This window comes from Salvia splendens, chromosome 21, assembly GCF_004379255.2.
Source record: "Salvia splendens isolate huo1 chromosome 21, SspV2, whole genome shotgun sequence".
NCBI lineage: Eukaryota > Viridiplantae > Streptophyta > Magnoliopsida > Lamiales > Lamiaceae > Salvia > Salvia splendens.
The window spans coordinates 25,801,952-25,824,151 of record NC_056052.1 but is presented as its reverse complement, the minus strand read 5'-3'; the positions used below and the strand labels follow the sequence as shown (position 1 = coordinate 25,824,151).

General features: G+C 36.7%; 4 protein-coding genes across 13 annotated transcripts; 2 read left to right on the top strand and 2 right to left on the bottom strand.

Annotated features, from left to right (window-relative positions):
• The first annotated feature begins 848 nt into the window (after positions 1–848).
• Positions 849–4,065, top strand: LOC121784980 (protein WVD2-like 5). Of its 4 annotated transcripts, none has more exons than XM_042183287.1 (9): positions 849–1,073; positions 1,968–2,161; positions 2,236–2,466; positions 2,589–2,653; positions 2,812–2,883; positions 3,011–3,110; positions 3,212–3,283; positions 3,374–3,484; positions 3,560–4,065. In XM_042183287.1, exons 2-9 carry the CDS (start codon positions 1,973–1,975, stop codon positions 3,869–3,871), a joined length of 1,152 nt encoding a protein of 383 aa, XP_042039221.1. In that variant the 5' UTR covers positions 849–1,073; positions 1,968–1,972; the 3' UTR covers positions 3,872–4,065. The 4 variants fall into 4 exon arrangements, with proteins under 4 accessions (XP_042039221.1, XP_042039219.1, XP_042039218.1 ...); XM_042183285.1 differs by having other exon boundaries at positions 851–1,073; positions 2,236–2,505; positions 3,014–3,110; XM_042183284.1 differs by having other exon boundaries at positions 851–1,073; positions 1,960–2,161; positions 2,236–2,505.
• A 334-nt stretch (positions 4,066–4,399) lies between these two features.
• On the bottom strand, positions 4,400–7,886 carry LOC121784881 (EIN3-binding F-box protein 1-like). The gene is made up of 2 exons (XM_042183142.1): positions 7,578–7,886; positions 4,400–6,990 (listed from the first exon to the last, which is right to left on the bottom strand). Exons 1-2 carry the CDS (start codon positions 7,600–7,602, stop codon positions 5,039–5,041), a joined length of 1,977 nt encoding a protein of 658 aa, XP_042039076.1. The 5' UTR covers positions 7,603–7,886; the 3' UTR covers positions 4,400–5,038.
• A 4,770-nt stretch (positions 7,887–12,656) lies between these two features.
• LOC121785578 lies at positions 12,657–15,463 on the bottom strand. Of its 7 annotated transcripts, none has more exons than XM_042184041.1 (6): positions 15,335–15,463; positions 15,075–15,227; positions 13,338–13,594; positions 13,115–13,205; positions 12,979–13,045; positions 12,657–12,892 (listed from the first exon to the last, which is right to left on the bottom strand). In XM_042184041.1, the coding sequence occupies exons 2-6, from the start codon at positions 15,077–15,079 to the stop codon at positions 12,839–12,841; spliced, it is 474 nt and encodes a 157-aa protein (XP_042039975.1). In that variant the 5' UTR covers positions 15,080–15,227; positions 15,335–15,463; the 3' UTR covers positions 12,657–12,838. The 7 variants fall into 7 exon arrangements, with proteins under 7 accessions (XP_042039975.1, XP_042039977.1, XP_042039980.1 ...); XM_042184043.1 differs by having other exon boundaries at positions 13,338–13,599; positions 15,335–15,397; XM_042184046.1 differs by having other exon boundaries at positions 13,338–13,599; positions 15,123–15,227; positions 15,335–15,396.
• A 4,023-nt stretch (positions 15,464–19,486) lies between these two features.
• On the top strand, positions 19,487–21,455 carry LOC121783935 (ethylene-responsive transcription factor SHINE 2-like). The gene is made up of 3 exons (XM_042182122.1): positions 19,487–19,810; positions 20,284–20,810; positions 20,956–21,455. The coding sequence occupies exons 1-2, from the start codon at positions 19,731–19,733 to the stop codon at positions 20,801–20,803; spliced, it is 600 nt and encodes a 199-aa protein (XP_042038056.1). The 5' UTR covers positions 19,487–19,730; the 3' UTR covers positions 20,804–20,810; positions 20,956–21,455.
• The last annotated feature ends 745 nt before the right edge of the window (positions 21,456–22,200 follow it).

Sequence of the window (22,200 nt, the reverse complement as noted above, 5' to 3'; positions counted from 1 at the left end):
ACAAATAAAAATTCACAAATTTAAAAGCTTCATTATTTAACAAATATTTTCAAATAAATCGAGAATGAAGGTGTGGTCCATCAAGTAGATATATGCAAAGAGGTTTTTCTTTCCCTGTCAATCTTAATGAGTGCAAATAATATTCTTACAAAATTTGAAATCTATTTTTGAAGTCTCTTTCATCTCATGCCCTTCTACCCTAAAGCAGCACTTTTATATCTCTTAGATCATTCCATTCATATATAGATAGATTTTTTTGGATCATTCAATCCAATACTTAGGCATGAAAACTACATTTTCTTTTACCTTAAAACCACATTTCATGTTTTCTTGAGAATAACATTGACAAAAGGCACTACCATTTCATTCGATTGCTAGATTAGTCTATTACTCCCTCAGTACATGAAACATCCTCCAAATTTGGCTTGACACGAGTTTTAAGAAATATGAAAAAAAAAGTGAGCTGAAAAAGTTAGTGGAATAAGAGTCCTATATTTATATATTAGTTTTATAATAAAATGTGAGTGGAAAGAGTTGGTGGAAAGTGAAGTCCATTTACCAAAAATAGAAAAAAAAAGTAAAGTGGACAACTTTTCATGAATAGACCAAAGTGGCAAAACTGGACAATATTTCACGGACGAATGGAGTATAAATTGCTAGACAATTTATCAATTTTATTTATTTCTGCCACGAATAATAAATATCTACTGTATTAATTTGTTACACCTTATTAAATCTTATTAAAGCTCAATTATATACACCCTAAAAAAACCCTCATCACATATATTTTCTCTGTGCTCGTTTATAGAGAGTGTGTGCGAATAAAAAATCTTTTCAATGTCCAGAAAACAACAAAAAGGAAGAGAGTATAAAGGAGAAAACAAAACTAAAATTATTGCCTCAAAAAAACAAGAAAAATACATTTTTATCAAGATCATCATTCCAAAGTTGAGACTCCCAACTGACCAAAACCAGGCGAAACCAATATCTGAAACACTCAGATCTTCCTCACCTCTCAACCTCCAATGATTTACTCTATCTCTGATTGTTTTCCCCTTCAAATGCTTTGAAAGGTGAGTACTTTTTCACATAAAGGTAAAATGTGCGAAATGTGTGCGCTTTTCTTGGATGTGATAATGTGTTTTTCTTCGTGTAGAGGAAATGGGTTTCTGAAATCCACCTCTTTCAATAATGGTGTGGGCTCTTGTTGTGGGTGTGGGACTGTGGAGATCTGAGTTTTGTAGCTGATTTTTTTATTTTTGGAGGATTAATTTGTATGAGGTGGTGCTTCTGGTTAATTTGATATGTTGAAAGAAGTGCATTTTTCTGGTTACTAAAAGAGGCTACAGATGTTCAATTTGGGAGTGTTCAATTTCTTCGAGTTTAGATTCCTCAGTGTTCATGTGTTTCATTGTTCTTGATAAAGATGGAATCTTGATTTATATTCCTGAGAAATATGGATTAGAATGTTGGGCTTTTGAGTTAGATTCCTCAGTGTTCATGTGTTGCATTGTTCTTGATGGAATCTTGATTTATATTCATGATAAAGATGAATTAGAATGTTGAGCTTTTGAGTTAGACTCCTCAGTGTTCATTAGTTGCATTATTGTTGCTAAAGATGTAATCTTGATTTATATTCATAAGAAAGATGAATTAGAATGTTGGGATTTTAAGTTAGTTTTCTCAATGTTCATTTGTTGCATTCTTGTCTTGTTTATAAAGATGGAATCTTGATTAATACTTATAAATAAGAAAGGTTAGTTAGAATGTTGGGATTTTAAGTTAGATTCCTCAGTGTTCATTTGTTGCATCCATGTTGCTAAGGACAGAATCTTGATTTTGTATCGTTCAGTTTCAAGAAAGGGAACTTGTTGTGTTGTAACTGTTGTGATTTAAAGGGAAAGTTTTGGTGGAGGCTTTGCACATTATTTCCAAGATTTATGATGCTAATAACAACAGATTGTTAGGTTGAATGGAAGAGATGGACACTGAGAGTGCCGTTCCAGTTGCTGGGAATGGGGACGAATTTGAAAAAGCCGTTCCTCTACTCATCCCCGTCTCTCCAAGTGTAAATGGGGCTCCCAATGGCAACCTAGAAGTCGAGGGACTTGGTGATAGTCTTGACAATGCTGTCAAGTTGGACCCTGCTGTCAAGCCAGTGGTAGGCGTTTTAAAACGTGTTGTTCGGTTGTTTAGCAAGACAGCATGTGCTCTAACAAACTAGCATACTTGTAGGAACTTGAAGTTAAAGAGACCACGGTCTTCAAGAACTTGAAACCACTCAAGATCGGTAAAGTATCGAGCCCCAAAAATGGTGCAGCAACAGTTTCAGGCAAGAGCAAGAACAGGAAAGAGTCTAGCAAACTTTACGTTGCTTCAAATGGTAGTGATGCTTCAGAATCGAGCCAGAGACAGACTTCTGCTTTAAGATCAAAGAGTAAATCATCTAATGAGAAGCAATGCTCGGTAAACTCAAAAGCATTACCTGCCCAAGATAGCTCTAAGGTTATAAATAATAAAAAAAATGTATGCATTGGTACATGTATGTATATTCTTTTCGGGTTTCTAACTTCTTTTCTGATGTTTAGGAGCAACATGGCCTCCCCGATGCAACATCATCTTCCACGAGTGGAGAACAGGCCAAAGAACTTCTGTATGCTCTTTCACACTGTCAAATTTGATGGCTATTTTGTTTCAAGAATCTTTCTAGCAAGAAAACTGTGACTGATGTTGAATCTCTTACGTTTCCATCAAAAACGCTTCATTCCTTTTAATTCCACAGTATTATGAATTTTCTATTCCTGGCTATAGGGAGAAGACAAAGCTGAAGGCTCTTGTGGAAAGCCCTTCTAGTAAAATCGAAGAAATCTCACAGTCATCATCGTATCCTTTGTATATGTTGCATTTGCATCCTTTCTCTTGATATCAGAAGGTCAAGGTTCGTTTATAGTATCATTTTCTTAATCGTGACATAAATGTTGTGTTTGGTTTATCCTTAAGCGCGTTGTGGAAGCCCTACTGCCGGAGATGCCAGGGCCCGCAGATCGGGTGCTCTACCAACCTACGGTTTCAGCTTCAAATGCGATGAAAGGGCTGAGAAACGAAGAGAGGTTAGTTAGCCTTTCCTAATTCATCCCACCATCTGCCTTAACTTGAACAATCTCGCACGTGATATGGTAGCAACAGTTTTTTTTTTGTCTCGTTCCAACAGTTTTACTCCAAACTCGAGGAGAAGATTCAGGCAAAGGAAGCAGAGAAGACCAATCTGCAGGCGAAGAGTAAGGTAGACCCTCGCATCATATCATATCATCGGTCTATAGCTTTAGATGATTGAGTATGGCAACGAGCCGATTTACCGTTTTCTGTTGTATAGGAATCTCAGGATGCTGAGATCAAAATGCTGAGGAAAACTCTTGGATTCAAAGCCATGCCTATGCCAAGCTTCTATCAAGAACCTCCCCCTCCAAAGGTGGAGCTAAAGAAGGTAACTTTACTTGTAATTTCATCTAATCCGTCGTATACTTTGATGGATCGAACAATTTTGAAATCGATGATGTAGATTCCTACTACAAGGCCAAAATCTCCGAAGCTTGGCCGGAAGAAGGCTTCGCCAAGTTCGGAATCCAAAGAAAACGGGGCTCACCCAGCTAGGCTAAGCTTGGACACGCTCGCCAAAACGCCAAGCCACGACCACGTGAAGAAGCCGATGAGGAAGTCTCTTCCCAGGTTGCCATCTGAGGACCCCAAGTCGTCCCACGAGAAGAAAAGACCGACAGCCAAAGAAACGGCCGTTGCATCCGAGACACTGAAACATGAGGCAGCGAGCATGGCTGAGGACCACGTCGTGGTGCAAGAGGCCGTTGCGGTGTGAGCGATGTTCGGATAAAAACTGGATCGAAGTAATAGATGTGTTGTTAAGGTTGGAAGTGTCCTTATTGTCCATAGTCATCGACCAAATTGTTGCTTTTATTTGAAGAATCTGCTGCTACTGAGTGTTTTAAGTTGCTGCTAATTTATGTCCAAATATGTTTTCATAGTGGAAATTTTGAGGTTTCTATTTGCTAAGACTATTGTATCTCTTATTTTGCTTCAATGTGCTCTAAATGATCAAGATTGATAATTGAATCCAAAACCTATATTTTTACTTGTTATAATACTCTTGCGCAATATTCCATCCGTTCACGAATAATAGTTTTTATTTCTTTTACATGTGTTTTAAGAAATGTGAATTGAAAAAGTTAGTTAAAATTAATTCACATCAATCCGTGCCGAACTCAAAGTTCATACTTTTTGGGGAGAGAGGGAGTATTTGGATCATCGAACTTGTTTTATGTATACGACTACGAATAATTTTTCGATTATGTGCGTATTCTAACGACTTCGTAATGAAAACAAAGCGTAATCCAAAGAGGATTTTATTAACAAAACATAGAAGGCAAAGTGGAAGATAGATTGAAGGAACATAACAAGGTTGCAAAAGTGACATCTCACAACAAGAGAAACCTGCAAAACTAGGGCTTTGGAAAAACTAAAAAACAATCCCTTTCCTCAACAACTGAAGAAGAGATCGTCATGACGGCAGGCTCGAAAACCACATCGCCGCCACGGCCAAAGCCCACGAAAACAGGCCAACAGACGCCACAAAGCAACCGAGGAACAACATCAAACATCGACACAAGACGCGATAAACCCTAGCCGGAACCACAGCTGCAAGCTTCCACCCGAGCAACACACTGCTCGGCCGAAAACCTAAAAAAGTCCGAAAGATCCAGCACCAGACGTCCGAATTCTCAGCAACGACCAACGACCACAAAACAGAAGGCACTTCCGTTACCCGGAAGAGACGACCTTAAAAAACAGCATGAGACGCTGCGAAAAAGCGTGGCCGTGGTTTTGCCGGAAAAATGAAGCGGACGCCGGTCCGGACCCCTCGACGACATATCATGATGTACCCAAAAACCTTCTAATAATAATACCTTTGCTAGATAGAAAATGCTCTAAAAAATCAAGAAATCCAAATTCTTGACTTCTTTGCATTTTAAGAAAGTATGTCACATCTCCACAGCTGCTCCAGAAGCATAGTAACAGTAGCAGAGCTGATTCCATGGCAGAGCTGGATGTTCAGCCCAACCAGCGTCGCGCCGAGCATTTTCAACGACGACAAGCTCTTGTCCGACACCAAGGAGCAGCCCGCGAGGGAGAGCACTTGCAAGCTCAGCTGCTCGGCCCTAGCCAAGAGGGCGACACCCGAATCTGTTACCCTGCAGCTGGAGACGTCCAGCTCACGAAGAACAGAGCAGTTCGTTGCGATCGACATCAAGCTCACATTCCTGATGCCGCTGCATCTTTCGAGATTCAGAACCTCCAGAGTCTCCCCGTGGAGGCTAGCGATCTTGGCAACCACGTTGTCGGTTAGGTTAACGCATCCGCTCAGATTAACCTTCGCCAGACCAGCCTCCGGCGTCTGAACAAGAGGCAGGAGCCCCGCATCAGTTACTCCTTCAAGGCCGCGGAGTTCGACGTGGGTTAACTTAGTGCACAGCCGGCCCAACATGCTCAAGCCGGAATCACCGAACCCCGGGCAGTTATGGATGGCCAATGATCGTAGAGACGTGCAGAGAGAATTCAATGGGATTCCAAAGTTCGAGTCTTTGAGCCCTAAGCAATTGGACAGAGCAAGGGCCTTCAATTTCCCCCCACAGCTAGCAAGGATGCCGAAAACCCCACACTGAGTGATCCTGTGGGTCTCGTCGAGCTTAAGGCTCTCGAGCGACGAAGCAGCTCTGGCAAACAACACGACTCCATTGTCGGACACAAGAGCACTTCTCCGGAGGCTGAAGACCTTCAAATCCGGGCTGCCTTTACCAATAGCTTCAAGCCCAGCGTCAGTAACTCCTTGGCACGAAGCAATCGATAAAGATCTCAGCTTTTTCAAACCTTGGCCCTTACCCATCACCCAAAAGCCCCTCTCATTCACGTTGTGTAGGCCAACAAGAGAAAGATCGGTCATTGCACTCCCGTAGTGCCCGATTACAGCAAGAGACACGTCGGTGATATTGAGCCCCTGAAGATTAGCTTTAGTTAGGATGTGTCCAGCTGAAGAAAACAGACTGGCAATCCCCTGGTCGCCAACAAGTGCACAGTTTTTAAGCGTGATCGACTCTAGGTTGGGGCAGTATCGGCCCAAAGCTTTCAAGCTCTCGTCACCAATGTATGCGCAAGATTCTACAGTAACAGATCTCAGATTAGGGCAGTTCATTGAAACTGCAATCATGGCCTTATCGGTGATAGCCGGGCAATGAGAGAGATCTATCTTCTCGAGAGAACGACAACCGGTTGCAATTGCAGACAGCCCTTCGTCACCAACAGAGGATACGTTCCACAGAGAAAGAGCCCTCAAAGAAGGGCAACCGCGTGACACAGCCTTCAATCCAGCGTCTGTCAACCTACGAGTGCAAGAATTTCCTCGGATGGATAGCTTTCCAAGACCTCCACGTCTTGCAGTCCCAACAGAAATCGCAGCCAATCTCACATCCGTGGCCTTCTTCCCTTCCAGACACCTCGACAGACAACCCTGACGATCAACATCTACACACTCCTCATCATTCAGATCAACGGATTCAGCCTTCTCTTTAGGCTTAGCAGATTCATCAGCCTTCGTGCAACAGGATACGATCTCAGCCTCCACGGCCTGAGCAACAGAGCTGCAGATCTCATCCGCGCAGATGCTGCTCAAAAGCATGAGCCAACGCTTGGATACAAAGGCGCACACGCTCCTCTCCTCATCTCGGGGAAGCCGTCTGAAGATCTCGAACAGGCACTCATCAGGAAGAACCTCAATGGAAGGCTGCTCCTTCGGATCTTCACTAACAACGAAGGGAGCTGTGACACGAGATCTCTTCCGTGGAGGAAAGTAAACGTCGACATGACCCCCAAGAGACAAAAAGGGGCTAGATTGTTTAGGGTTTTGGAACATAAACCCATTATTACCTGAAAAGGCACAGATTTTGGGAACCAAGTCAGCAAATATCATCTTTAACTTCAGATTATCATCATCAATGATCAAATCACACACCTCAACCAAATTCTTAGCAGTTTTAGCAGATCAAGAACATAATAAGCTTTCAATCAACCATAGGATAGTATTGAAGTGCAATTTGCAGCTAAATCTCAAGACTTATGATACACAAACTATCATCTATATCTAAAAAGAAATTCAATTCATTAAAAGAACCAAAAAATCTCCAAACAGCTAACAAAATAGGGAGATTCAACAAAACAGCACCAAGCACAAAACTAAAGCCAAGCAAAGACTCAATTTTTATCCTTTATAACACACAAACTAAGGAATTTGAGCAATACCCACAAACAGCTGGAAACTAGCATACATATTATGATACAACAACATTGATCAATATCTAAAAAAGAAATTCAATTCAGTAAAATAGATTCAACCAGCTAACAAATTAGAGAGATTCAACAAAACAGCACCAAACACCAAGACTCAATTTTTATCCTATAAAATACACAAAAACTCAAGAAACAGATCAAAACCCATAAAAGCTGAGAGTCCGTACCACTGAAATCAAAGACTTTCGACATGGGATTGTTGTGAAAGCTCCAAAGAGGTCAAATTGAAGCCCAGAAACGATCAGATCAATCAACAAAAAGGATATCAACAGAGCCCCAATCAACACTGAATGCATCAGAGGGAAAAAAGTTCAAAGATTGTGAAGAAAACCCTATTGATAGGGCAAAAAGGAGCAGAGAAGGAGATGAGAGATTGGTGGATGGATACTAGGAACTGGAAAATTGCAAATGCATATATTAATGTATTGTGCATACGCATATCTTTTGTTGTCAATGTGTGGGGCCTCTTTCTCTCTCTTGATTTGCAAATAAAGAAAACTGCAACTAGGTGAGGTGAGGTGAGGTGAGGTGAGGGGTACATACAATGAACCAAATTTCTTGCAATGTTCAATGTTTCTTTCTGTTCATTCATTCATTTCATTATTTTTTTAATTTTTCAAGATTGTATCAAATCCAGAAATTGACAACTCTCTTTATTTTTTGGAGGTGGACACGGACCCACTTTTATTACTTTTTTACTCCATGCTCTTCCCTAAGAGTACAACACCAATTCATATTCTTCCGCAAGAACATGCTCAAGGGTCCCACCATTTTATTATTCAATTTAAATAAAAACATTTCCACAATATTAAAATGCATCGGAATACTATTACAAATTACAAAAAAAATTAAAAATTATATAATTAAAATCCTAAAAATTTAAAATTACAAAATTAAAATCCTAAAAAATAAAAATACATAATTTAAAATTGATTTTTTAAATTAAATTTGTTTTTTAAAGAAAAATTGAAAATGCCAATGTCTTTGCCGTTGGCCAATCAGAACGCGCCACGTCAGCCTGCTCAGCGGCACGGACGTGCTCGATACATTGAGCAGCACACCGTCGCGCTAGCAGCACGGACGCCGTTCGTCCGGATGAGGAGTGCTGCGGATGCTCTTACACAATAGCCAGTCCAGTGGTTTCACTCATAAGCTTTATTAGCAATAGTACAATTTATTTACTCTATCCCTTAGAAATCTGAGTATGTTTTCTAAAAAAAAAAACTTGTTAACAAAAAAAATTAATGGAACTCGTCTTATTAATAATGCAATGTATAATAAAAAAAAATATACTAACACAGAAAATGAATTAATTTTTTGGAACGGACTAAAATAATAAAAAGAGACCATTTTTTTAAGGATAGAGAAAATATAGTATGGGACTTTATAAAGTAATATAAGTAGATAGTAAGACTTATATTATTAATAGTGCTTAGTTTTCAAAATTGAATATGCACTAATTTTGTGGGACAATCAAAAATGAAAAAAAAAGAGTATTTATATTAAAAATTGATAAAAAAATTTTAAATTTAATCAAATTCCAGTCAGTAAGATTAAAAACAATACTCCTAAAAAATCATGAAATTTAGATTTTTCTACAATGATTCTATAACGATTTTTTGATAAAATAATAATACTATGACAATTGAAAAATCAAATATGGACTTCTCGACTCACCGCCGACAAGTTATACAATGTTGTCTGAAAATGTATCGTTTTGTTGAAAAATATAAACAATGTGTTACATATAGGAGACCAAATTTTTTCATTACAATATAATTGCATAGAAATATAAATTTCATATATTTTCCAGGTGATGTGAGATAAACCAAAATTTAATTAAATTTTATAATTTTCAGACAATTTAATCTTTATATATACTATAAAATAAATGGTTTGAAAAATCCTAAACCCTATTAGAGGGATTTTCAATTTAGATACAAACGCAAGGACGTCGTATTTAATTATTTGTAGGTGGGGACAATAATGTATAATTGAATAATTAAATTAGGCAATCAATACATAGGAAAAGAAAAGGAAATAAATGAGGGGAAAAAGTGGTCCAAACAAAGAACCTAACCACAACAACATCACATTCAATGAACAATATAAGAATAATAAATAGAGCTTTTGGTTTGGGAAAAATCACGTGGATTTCTTTTTCTCCTCAATTAATTTTTCCAATTTTGAATTGTTACCTCCAAATATTAGTAGTATTATTGTAGATTACATTTATTGGGATAATTTTCTCATAAAGTATCAAAATTTCATCATTTTCAGTTTTACAATATGTATATAAATTATCGAACTATTTATTTATTCTTAATTTGTAAAAAAACTATTAATTTGTTTTTATTTTGTAAATAAACTATTGATTTATTCTGATTTTACAATCATTCAAGATTAAGATTACGGTGCTATATGACTTGATGACTTACTTAAATATTGTGACATTATGGTATGTTAACCAAAACGATGTCACGTTTTAAGAACGACATCATATTATATTAAATTTAATAATCTTTATTTGTTGAACTAAGGTCTATATTAAGTTATATTAGCACAAAAACTTTGATTGGTTTCAAAATCAACGAAGGGAGTTGATAGTTTGGTAATTTCAAACTCCACACGCCAGTTGAAAATTTTATTTAACTAAATAGATTGCACATAATCCGGTCATGTGGGGAAAAAAGTTAATAATGCAATCCTAATTAATTAAATAAGTGCCACTTGATATTGTTTAATAATGCCATAATATTTGGCAAATCCAATGTATAATTGAACTAATTTCCGGCCACCTAAGTTAATTAAATAATCGCATTCACTAAACAATATAATTGGACAAAACCTACATATTCATAATATCACACCTATTTAATTTTATTATTGCATGTGAAGTCTTTGATAATCACGTCGTCGTCATAAATAAAATGATGGTTGATCAACTTAATACAAATATAGTATTATTAAGTGGAGTTAGTTGCATGGTAATAAATTGGTGGAAAGGGCACATATAAATGCACATTATTAGGCATGTTGTCACAACTCATCTCCCATGTTGCAAAACAGATATTTTCTGCTAATGAACTCAACACAAATTAGTAATTATCAAATTGTTATTTCTATATAAGTTGATCTATCATCAAATTGTCAATAGAGCATCGATCCCTTTTCAATTCACTTTTTTTATCAGATTGTTGGTTTCAATAATTAGATTTAATTAATTAAAAGGAGTCTAGTTGATGTATGTTCATTGCATGCAATGATGCATGAATTATAGTACTTCACTGATTAAAGACAATTATCTTAGAAAACTAAATTGAGAGAAATGTTTAAGAAAACTTAAAATTTTAATGAAATATTAAAATGAATCAAGATTTGGGCATCTAGTAATTCTTTGTCGTTGCTTTTTTAAATTTCTTGTTATTGTTAAGATCAGCTCTAATCAATCGTTATCCAATGAAATAAATTATTTCCCAATTTTAATTTTCCCTGTATCCTACTTCTCTTACTATCATTTTTATTTTATTTGAATAATTTCAGTTTTTCCAAATACATAACTTTTATTTCATAATTGAGCTTTATGAGGGATTTGACGTCGACAAGAGATGAAATATGAGGCTATTATAAATTTATAATGGCCGACAGTATATCAAATCAATTTCACATTTTAAAAAAATATTTAAAAACAATAATTACGCTTATGCTTACATCTCTGTGTAATATTACTAACAATAATGTTAATAAAAAAAACTATTTTATAACGTAGACATGAAAGTTGAAACAAGTCAAACTATTAAAACCACAACACGTTTTCAGACTACTTAACAAATAAGCCAGTAAAAAATATATCAATCATATATAACAAATAAATGTCATAAATAATGATATTTGTCCCCAAAATAACAGACTTGTCCAATTCAGTTATGTCATGCACCTTTCAAAAATAGAAAAATGAATCAAGAAATTTCAAAAAAGCACAATTGTCACACGATGATTTTTTTTCTTCCGGACAAATGCGATGACCAGTTGGTGCAAACATATAAAATTTCGGTAAAGTAGATAAATAGTGTCACGTATGTTTATTAATGTGACGACATGAATAACTAAACGATGTCGTTTTGAGTCTAGAATATTAAAAGAAAATAAATAAATTTCTCCCAATTTTCACAAATTTCGTTCAATGAGATAATTGAGAATTTTGAAATTTCATGATCTGATATTCAAATTTAGAGATAATTTATTATTCATGATTTTATAGGCAACTAATTATGAATTAAATAAAAGTATGATTGCGTGTGAACGGTGTTGGTTAAGTCAATTGTGGTAGTAAAAGTGACAATAGTGTATGAAAGATAAGAGACATTGACTACCAATTTTTCCTAACGCGCCATCACATTATTTTAATTTGTCACAAATCGAATGTCATTATCTATCACAATTACATTTCACAATGCTTATTATTCTTGTATAATAATTTAATATTGACTTTCATTCATTGACCCTAAATCAATTTTATTTACTTCGTGGAATACATGAGAGGATTGAGGAATGGAAAATAAAAATATCCTAACATCGTAGCTTTTGTTTGAAATTTGGAAAATTTTAATTTAATATCTTCATAATTGATCTTTTAATTGAAACATACATAATTATAATCGAATATGAAAACCATCACAAAACCAACAATAAGAGTAATAAATATTGAAAATGTGCTTGCCATGAAACAGGCCACATATTCTTTCCATCACCAAAACTTGAATTTTAATACTAGTAATTTTTTATTATTTTAGTGATTGTTCAAAAAATATATTACTACTATATTATTTCGGAGTCTTTATAATCGAGCTACGTTGATACTTCCTATGTTCTACTACTTTTATGAACAAATTTAAGCAACGAAAAAAGTAGAAAAAAGATTAAATTATTGTCGCATTATTGGAAGCGACAGCATAATCTCTTCAAATCTTTCACACCTTTCTAAAAATAATAAGCTAATCTTTTTTCTTGATTAAATACAAACCAATAGAATGAGATCCAAAATTCCAAATCATGAACCAACCAAAGAAAAAATAATCCATCTTCTACTATTAGCTATTCTTTAATTGAACCCCACAACATTTTTTTATCCGATTTCTTACTTGGAAAACAAAACTCATAACCCACAATTTATTTATTTCTTATTTCTTTCATTTATACATATTTTAATTAAATTAAAGTAACAATCTAATTGAATGCGAAACTCATTAAAATTTAAAAAGCACATACTAAAATGCCAAAAAAACATTTATATCATTAAAATTCCTAAAAATTTGAAAATTACGTAATTATAAATCCAGATCTTTATGGAATTTCGCAATAATCTTCTCGAATATCTCCGGATGTTGCGAGTTCATGTCTACTAACAAGGCTTCGCGCAACGCATTGATTAATCATAAAGCCCATCTTGCTCCCACACATCAACTAGGAAATCCACCATTTCCTGTTTAATTTCAACCCCCACAACCATTTCACACAACCAAGAAGCATACACAATCAACTTTTTCTCTCTAGAATCGAAAAACTAACCGTCAACGGGATTGGTTGGGGGAACGGCTTGTTGCTCCCAAGCAAACCCTCATATGTCGTATTGAAACTGCACAATCATCGCATTCGTATACATTAACCACCTCTCTTTTTTAAGCCAACAAACACAACTCCTTACCTCAATTTCGCCTCTTGTGCTTCTTGTCCCGACTTTTGGGGTCCTTTATTACCCACCCACTGCTGCCTAGTTTGGTTCCAAAGAAGAAGCCCTCCAACAGAGACAATGGAAATATGACAAATCAGTTTGGAACCAACGAGCTCGTTGCTCACATAGCCCACAGTTGTTATAATAAAACAGCTCATATACTTTAATTTACTATAAAAGGTGTAAAAGTACTTGCCATGATTAACAAATTCGGAGGAGTTGCTTGTGCCGCCTGTGCTACCATTAGTGTCAAGTGTTTGGTTCAAAGTGCTCATTGACGAGACACTTCTATGAGATGGAAAGCCACTATTATCCATATCACCCGAACTGGGGCTCCAGAAGTCCTCTGTTAAACTATGCCTTTTCACGCGCTGGCCTTGAATCTCAAGTCCCTTAGATGGCTCATCCACGGAAATTACAAGCGGTGGCTTCGTACAACATCCAAGACAACCTCTGTTCTGTTACAAATTAGGTTTGTCACCATACATGTGATTAGTGTATCGGTGGAAGCTAGAAATAAGAGATAAAACTAAAAAGTTTTTTTCAACACATGGTAGCCTGAAATTGGTTTCCATGCACCCATACTTCCCCTTGGCAAAAACTAAATAACACAACCACATATTGGAATGCTGATCGATTCATATTTATGTTTAGGATCATGAATAATCTACACGTGTAGCATTATTCGCCGCATTTGAGATCAAGTCATTTGCATTGTAGACTAAAGTTCAAAATTAAAATGAGTGAACATTATATTCAAGGAACTGCACGGTTAGAGACCGTCAGCAAAAGCAATGTTAGGCTCAATAAACCATTTGAAAGTACCACTTCATAAAAACGACTATAATCTGATCACTGCAAATTGTAATATCTCAAAATTATGATGGTATCCTTCAGTATCATTAGGCATGAGTGACTGAAAAGTGAAGAAAAACACGAAGATGGCAATCAATCCAACAAACCAGCACATTACGTGGGTGGCAGTTATCATATATCCAAGACAACAAGATGCAAAAACAGCCATTAAGCCCAATTTAACGAAAGGAAAGCAAAATATTCAAGGCAAAATTTCACTCCAACGATTGAATCAAACTAAGCAATCTAATGAAAGCAAATTATCAAAAAATAAAAGGTTGAAAACTCATTGCACCCTCTCACAAGGTAAAATATTCTTTGCACTCATTCTTCAAACTTCCCATACTCAGCCCAAAGAATGCTTCAAAGTACTTTTTAGAACACCACGAGAGAGAATAAAGGCCTCTCCGCATAAGTTTCCATCTCTACAAGCAACAAGCACCCATCATACATAATTGCCAATGTTTTCTAATCGCACTCGTTCCCCACTCACAATGCCTTGTCATGCTATAGCTAATACCAAATATCGACATACTTCTACGAAATTACTTATGCAACCTAGCAAAGCATGATGCACAAGAAATAGACAAACCAAAACTTTTTGCTGGACACACTACTGTTGCTTGCTAATGGAGAAGCAAAACTAAGATTCCAGACTACAAAAGGACGGACAAAAGTAAGACATTAAACCCAAAATCTAAAGAAAAAATGACTACTAATTCTGATTTAAAACATCTTTTTTATCTATCAAGCTGGTCTATATACTCCAAAAGGTGATTTTCCCAAATAGAAATGAACACTCCCTTTCTTGAGCCATTGTACTCAATTTTTAGCTTAATAAAATTATCCTCATTTTTCAGCTGCTCACCAAATTTACACTCAAGAGAACATAAATAACCACCTAAATAAACCAATCATTCCTCAAAAATCAATCATTTTAGGATTTTCTACTAGAACAAATTGATCAATCATTCAATAACACATACTACAAAAGTACCTCTCTCTCTCTCTCTCTCTCTCTCTCTCTCTCAAACACACACACACACACACAAATTGACAAAGAGCTAAAAGAACTGACCCCATGCAAATAATCAGCTAAGAAATCTAAGAGGAAATTGATCTACACCAATACTTTATCCACTGATGACAGAGCTACAACCAAAACTCGGAATTAGCGATCCTTTCCTGAAGCCCAGATCTTAACATCCACCCAATTACAGAGTCCACTAATCTGCAGTCCAAACACACACTCAAAAATATAAAAAAAAAGTAAAAAGTTATCAATCAATCAACAATTACGATTGAGAATTAGCAAAAACCCTAAGCATGACTGCTTACCCCCTTGATCTGATCAACCAGCCTAGAGAGAGAGAGTGTGTGTGTGTGTTGCTTTGCGCTGAGTGCGTGTAGGGTTTGGGTAAGGACTATTTAAAACTCAATTTGAACTTGAACTTTATCTATTTCAAAAAATTCTCATATTTTATAATTTAACTTAGATTACTAATTTAATTAAAAAAATAATTAATTTCTTTAGAATAAAAATATATATATAATTAAATTTCTAAACTTGATTATAATTTTAAAACATCAAACTTTGTGTAATTTTCTTGCTTACTTTGCATAGATAAAAAATATTGGGAAATTATTAAAAAGGGTCATTTGTTGGCGTCCTAGTGTAATTTTTATTTTGCATAGATAAAAGATATTGAGAAATTATTGAAAAAGGGCCATTTGTTAGCGTCCAAATGGTAAAATAAAAAAGAAAGAAATTTAATTTGATCTTCTCTTTATATATTAAAAGATAGTCTTATATATGTGTAACGAAGGATAATATATAGAACTTTTGTACACACTTTAAGTGTGTGTTTTGCACGAATGGTTAAAGATAGTAGAGTTTAAATCGAGGATTGTGAAAGTAAAAAAATAAATAAACTAGTGACTCAATTATTATGTTTGGTTGTTTGAGTATACTTTTATTTGTTTTCTAGTGTATATTGTAATTGTTGTATAGAAACCTCATTGAATTTCAAATGAATAGTAGTATACAAAATGAATAATAATAACGGGAAATTTTTTTAAATTTGGGCCTAACTGAGAACTAAATAAACAACTTTATATGGGCCTTAGCCCTATTATTTAAAAAAGGCTTCGAACTAGTTCATGATGATTCTTTAATATTGGATCTTCAACATTGTGGAAAATGAGGTTTAGAGCATCTCTAGTGGTTATAGACATGCAATAGCCCTCCCATAGCCTTGCCACTGCCACATCATCAGCACTAAAATTCTCCTGCCACATCATCTGGACATGCAACTGGACATGCAATAGCCCAGCCACATCACTCAATTATGAAAAACAAACAATTAACAATCACACAAAATACGGAATTAAATATACGACACATATACGCGAAAATATACTATTTTCATCTAAATTAAAAAGTACATTTAAAAAAATGACATAATTTTAAATAAAAACTAACGCCTTGCAATCCTCCGCGCCCACAACTCTTCAATTAAATCCTTTTGAAGTCGAATATGAGCATCCGTTTGACGCATGTCGGCATGTGCTTGGAGGAGGGCTTCTTCATCGTGAGGTACCCCACCTCGTACGTTGGCGGCGGTGACGCCGTGGCTTGGACCTACTACGGTAATCAGCTACGACCTCGAGGATCATCGTGGGATTCTTTCCCTTGTAGCCGGTCGTGTAGAACCCCTTCCAGACAGCGGGACAGTTCTTCCACTCCCAATGCATACAATCTATGTTGCCTAACATTCCCAGGAACCCATGCTGATCCCCGTGCATCCGCAGCAGATCCCAGCAATCTTCGGGGGTAGGCTTTCGGAGATACTGATCACCGAATACTTCAATCACACCCTGACAGAAATACTTCATACATTCAATGGCAGCCGTCTCACTGATGTGGAGGTATTCGTCTCACATGTCTGCCGAAGTCCCGTAGGTATTCGTCCCACATTCAATCGGCGTCAAACTCGGCGTGTCCCGCCTCATCCTAAAACGACGCCTGAAATGGTTGGCGTTAAAACGCGGCTCCTCTGCGAAGTAATCTGTGAACAGGCGCTGATGTGCAGCTACATGATCACGATCACGATCAACCACTTCTCGACGGTGGACAACTGGTCGTGGGTGAAGTACCGCCGGCTGCATATAACTCATCAGCATCCCCACCACGGCCACCACCACTACCACCGGCATTACTCATTTCTCGTTGTTGATCTTGTACAGAAATTAAGATAGAGAGAGTACTCGTTAAAATAAGTGGTGCGAATGAAAATGACATCCAAAGCGCGTATGTATAGTGTTTCGAAAATTTTTAAAAAAAATTAAAAATCTGACGCCGGTATGACGCCGATCCGGGGCCTACAATGACGCCGTGCCCAAGAATCGGCGTCAGCCCAAGAATCGGCGTGGGCACGCCGATTTCACCGACGCCGGCTGCAATGGTTCGGCGTCAGCACCGGCGTTCGCGAAAAATCGGCGTGCCGGTGCCGACGTCGCCATTGGAGATGCTCTTAATTAGAAACAATGTGTTAAAATTTATTTAATAGCTATTAATTATTTAATGGATCAAAAATCAATGTTCCGATTAAGTTGGAAGATTTTTTCTTCAAAAACCTAACCTACGAAAGTGACCCATAAATCCAAAGTAAGCTGTAGGGAACATTATATAGCAATGGACACTTATTAGCATAGGAGTTGAAACTTGGAAGATGCATAAATATGTAGCAATAGCATTCATGTCTAAAGAAATTTTGAGCACTACTCAATGGTACAATGTGACTATCCAAGATATAGAACTTCTGAGGTTGAGTTAGAGAAGGTCGATGCTGATCCACCGGCATTGCTTGCCACCGTTTAGACTGATGAAACATTTTTTTCTTTTCGTAGCTATCTGAATCATGAAATTGTACAACAAAACCATAGGGATGAGGTGAAACCAGAGATGTCATAGACTCAGGCAGCGATTTATGTTGGTTTTTAGCTATACTTATGGACTAGCTGTAGAATCGGTCGACACTTAGAAGTGAGTCTTAACTCCACCTAAATCCGTTCACATGTATTATCACGGGAGAGAGTATTACTTAATTATGTTAGAATGAACAGAAAATTGGAATTGTGTACTAACTATAATTTATGATTCATTGTATTTTATTATTTTTAAATTATAATATATCCTAATTATGATTGACTATGATAGCTTTTCCAGCACTATAATTAGATCACATTCTTTTTCTAAAAATCGATCAATTCATAATATGGTTGAAATAGGATGATTTTGAAAACCATTGTCTAATCGTGTCGTAATAATTCGGTTAATTATAATATAAGTTTTACACAAAGAGAGAGATTACGAATGATTTTCTTATTTCTATTTGTCTTGAAAAAAATATCATTTCTCTGCTGAGAAAACCAGTAATCTAATACTCATTGCTCCGAAAATAAAATACTCCTACTACTACTAGTAAATAGTAAGTCATACATTCTGCTAATTAATTCCACCCACATTACATTATAATTACATTATAAAAGTAATATAAAAAATAAGATTTATATTCTACTAACCCTTTCAAGTTTCAACTCACATTCTTGAAACTCATACTAATAAATATGACCTAGACAAAATTAGTAGTATTATTTTAAGTCATTTTCATTTTACCTTAATATGTTGGGATTAGCCATCAAGTCATTTGAGTTTCAATAGGTAGTAAATAAAAAAGGGACATGGTATAGTCTCACCTCTTTATCCCATCAAGTTAGGTGTTCAAGAAAGTCCAATTTCATTAAACGCACATCAATGATATTGTCTTTACAGAAATATCTAGGTTATATCATTTCCCTTCACCATAAACTCATACCACAACAAAAAAACTCACACAAAAGGATAAAAAATACCTTTGACATGCTCAATTAAATATTTTTTTAATCTTATAAAACAACCCCATTTCATTTTGTTTCATACTAACTTGTAACAAATATTTAATTAGTTAAATTGCCAGAAAAATCATACTTGAAATTTAATCAAAGTCTTGTCTCTTGATAAAAAAAAATACAGTCGCCTACGTATAATATACTATTAGTGAAGTTTTTTAATAAAGCGACACAATTTTGTTTATGAATAATTGAATAGACTATACATCCTTTAACTCACTGCCAATGATATCTGCGTATGATTTCTCGACTTTCACATCAGATACAATTTCATCCAACATGCTTGCTATGGGATAATTGGGAACAACTTCAAATGTCACGGCTTCACTGGCTGATTTTTAAAATTGTTGAACAAACTAGAATTTGGCCAAATTTCACGATTTTTTTCTGCTATTTGCCGTATTTAATTTAGCCACATTAAAAGCACATCTCTATCTGTTTCTGACCGGCCCTCCTCAAAAAAGGGTGACATGTCATTTACTGGAGCACAACACTCTCTTTCAAAGACCTAAAGATAGCAACAAAGAGAAGTGATCATGTTCTTGCAAGACCATTGGGAGTGATGTTGTGTAATTAAAACAGAGTAGTTATGAATCTGTCATGGTTTGGTGGAAGACTTTATTGCAACCACAAAAAAAACTAAGTACTTTGCCACTTTCTTCCTACACTTTCCACCACCGACACCTCCCATTTAAACACCCTCTCCTTTTACTCGATCTTCACTTACCCAACTTATGCATCTCTCTCTCTCTCTCAGTAATTAAACAACCTACCTGGGAGAATCATGGTACAACCGAACAAGTTCAGAGGTGTCAGGCAGCGGCAATGGGGCTCGTGGGTGTCAGAGATCCGCCACCCTCTGCTGTAAGAGCATATGACAGCAACGGTTCAATCGTTTACTTGGTGTACTTGTTAGTTAACAAACACGAGCATGCTCGTGTTTGTTAATGAACACAGTATACCAAGCATGGTCATGTACTTGTTCGATAACGAGCACTAGCTCTTTCGGGTTGAAGTGTGCTTGTTAGAGAACATACATGATCGTGTATGTGTTCGTTAACAAGCATAGCCCTTTCGGGTTTATGTGTGTTTGTTATCTAACAAACATGATCATGTATGTGTTTGTTAGCAAGCACTAGCCCTTTCGGGTTTATGTGTGTTTGTTATCTGACAAACATGATCATGTACGTGTTCACTAACGAGCACTTGCCCTTTCGGGTTCGAGTGTGCTTGATCATGTACGTATTTGTTAACGAGCACTAGCCCTTTCGGATTCAGGTGTGTATGTTCTCTAAAAAAAGATGATTGTTTACTTACTTGGTCGTGTGTGTGTGTAGGAAGAAGAGGATATGGCTGGGGACGTTCGAGACAGCAGAGGCCGCAGCAAGGGCGTACGATCAAGTAGCCATTTTGATGAATGGCCACAATGCCAAGACAAACTTTCCAGCTACGAGCAATGCCCCCGAGCAAAACACGAATGCGCCATCGTCTCAGGCGGCCACACTGTCGGAGATGCTGGCAGCCAAGCTGAAAAAATGCTGCAAGAATCCAGCTCCTTCCATCACCTGTTTGAGGATCGACAACGACAACTCCAACATCGGGGTGTGGCAGAAGCGGGCAGGGAGGGACTCGGGCAGCCAGTGGGTGATGAAGGTCGAGCTCAAGAAGACGATGATGCCTTGCCAGAGCTCCTCCTCGTCCCAGTCATCATGGTCGACTTCATCTGAGGTCGACGAAGTCAGCGACGCAATGGATGAGGAGAACAGAGTGGCGTTGCAGATGGTCGAGGAGCTGCTGTATTGGAATGGCTCGACACCTGCACTTTCGAATGAGCAAAATGAAGGCGAAGACAAATAATCTTGGGGTATCTATGTTGCTAATATCATCATCTCTTAAGACAAATTTATGCACATATGTTCAACTTAGGATGTGTAAATCAGATCTCAATTTGGTAAGATATATTGAAATAAGACAGTGTGCTAAGTCACAAACATACTCTTCCATGGCAGAAACAGAGTGTTAAACCGCGAAACCGATGCAAACGAGCTGATGCGACTGCAGTGGAGCTCGAGTAGAAACAGACAAGAAATGTGGGATTTTGATGTGAAATCCGAACAAACTCCTCGTGAAAAATCGAGGTTTTTGAAAGTAGTCATGTGATGAGTTAGGTGGCGACGAACGAATACAAGAAAATGGTAAGAGGAGCAACTGCACTGAAATGAAGCCACCTTAATCAGTAAAAAGAAAGGCACACAATCAGTAACTGTGAGATCTCAAGAATTGAGTTTTGTTGAATGATCATTATATTGTTCAAGCAATTCAGATTGTCAAATAGTAAAATAATTATGATTACAAATTAAGGCATGTAAATTTGTTTATAGAAATAGGCAAAAGATCATGTAGTTGTTTTAAGTTACAGCATTTTGGAACAATATTTTCTGGTCTAACTGATATTACAAATCAGCTGTCAGCAAATACATCAAGGATTATAAGTTTGTTTATTACAAAACTTTCAAACTCATAATCTAAGCCTAATTTCCTCACGTAAAATTCTAGTACAATGTATTTGCAATCTAATCAGTCACACATATCAGATGAAACCGATCGACAGCCTTTTACATGAACAAAAACACGCAAAAAATGCATGAATGTGTGTAGCTTTGTAGGGATGTGAGTAAGTGTTCAAAACCTCAATCAGAGCTACAAATGAAGCGATCATTGCGCAGTGAATGCTGGAAACAGCGAATGAGGGCAGAGCCATCAGTGCAGCAGCTAGCTTGCTTCGACTTCTTGAATGTGCAGCTCATTGTGAGGATCTCTGCATTGATCCACACGATTGCAACAGATATGAGCAGATTCGCCTCTTCAGCTTTCAAAACAAGTTCTGGTAGGCTGACTTCAAGCATTAAGCTATCTACAAACAAGTTAGTATTCCTCAAGGTTCATGTCTTAAAAGGGCAAAAACTATCAAGATTCCTTAAACCATGACAAAAATAGTAGTAGTAATTAATTTCACTGCGGGAAACCAAGGTAGTAGAGTCACCAACTCCAGTGCAAGTAACCGCAGACACGGTTGAATTTCGTTTACCAGAGGCACATGTTCATGTCCAACAACCAGAGGAATTCAGCCTAAAAAGCATGAAAACAATACACAGAGATAATGCAAGCACACATGATGAAAGAAACATCAACATCCACTGTCTTCTCTTCCAATGAGGCAAGAGGGTGGTTGACAGGAAAGACTTTTCCAAAAA

Excerpts from the sequence above, each read along its gene's own strand:
- LOC121784980 (XM_042183284.1), top strand. The coding sequence starts at position 1,973 with ATGGAAGAGATGGACACTGAGAGTGCCGTTCCAGTTGCTGGGAATGGG. Across the intron at positions 2,506-2,588 it reads CTGCCCAAGATAGCTCTAAG|GAGCAACATGGCCTCCCCGA; the intron begins GTTATAAATAAT and ends TCTGATGTTTAG. Across the intron at positions 3,111-3,211 it reads GGGCTGAGAAACGAAGAGAG|TTTTACTCCAAACTCGAGGA; the intron begins GTTAGTTAGCCT and ends TCGTTCCAACAG.
- LOC121784881 (XM_042183142.1), bottom strand. The coding sequence starts at position 7,602 with ATGTCGAAAGTCTTTGATTTCAGTG. Across the intron at positions 6,991-7,577 it reads GAAAGTCTTTGATTTCAGTG|GTAATAATGGGTTTATGTTC; the intron begins GTACGGACTCTC and ends GTGCCTTTTCAG.
- LOC121785578 (XM_042184041.1), bottom strand. Across the intron at positions 13,046-13,114 it reads GCACAAGAGGCGAAATTGAG|TTTCAATACGACATATGAGG; the intron begins GTAAGGAGTTGT and ends ATGATTGTGCAG. Across the intron at positions 12,893-12,978 it reads CCCAACCAATCCCGTTGACG|GAAATGGTGGATTTCCTAGT; the intron begins GTTAGTTTTTCG and ends GAAATTAAACAG.
- LOC121783935 (XM_042182122.1), top strand. The coding sequence starts at position 19,731 with ATGGTACAACCGAACAAGTTCAGAGGTGTCAGGCAGCGGCAATGGGGC. Across the intron at positions 19,811-20,283 it reads GAGATCCGCCACCCTCTGCT|GAAGAAGAGGATATGGCTGG; the intron begins GTAAGAGCATAT and ends GTGTGTGTGTAG.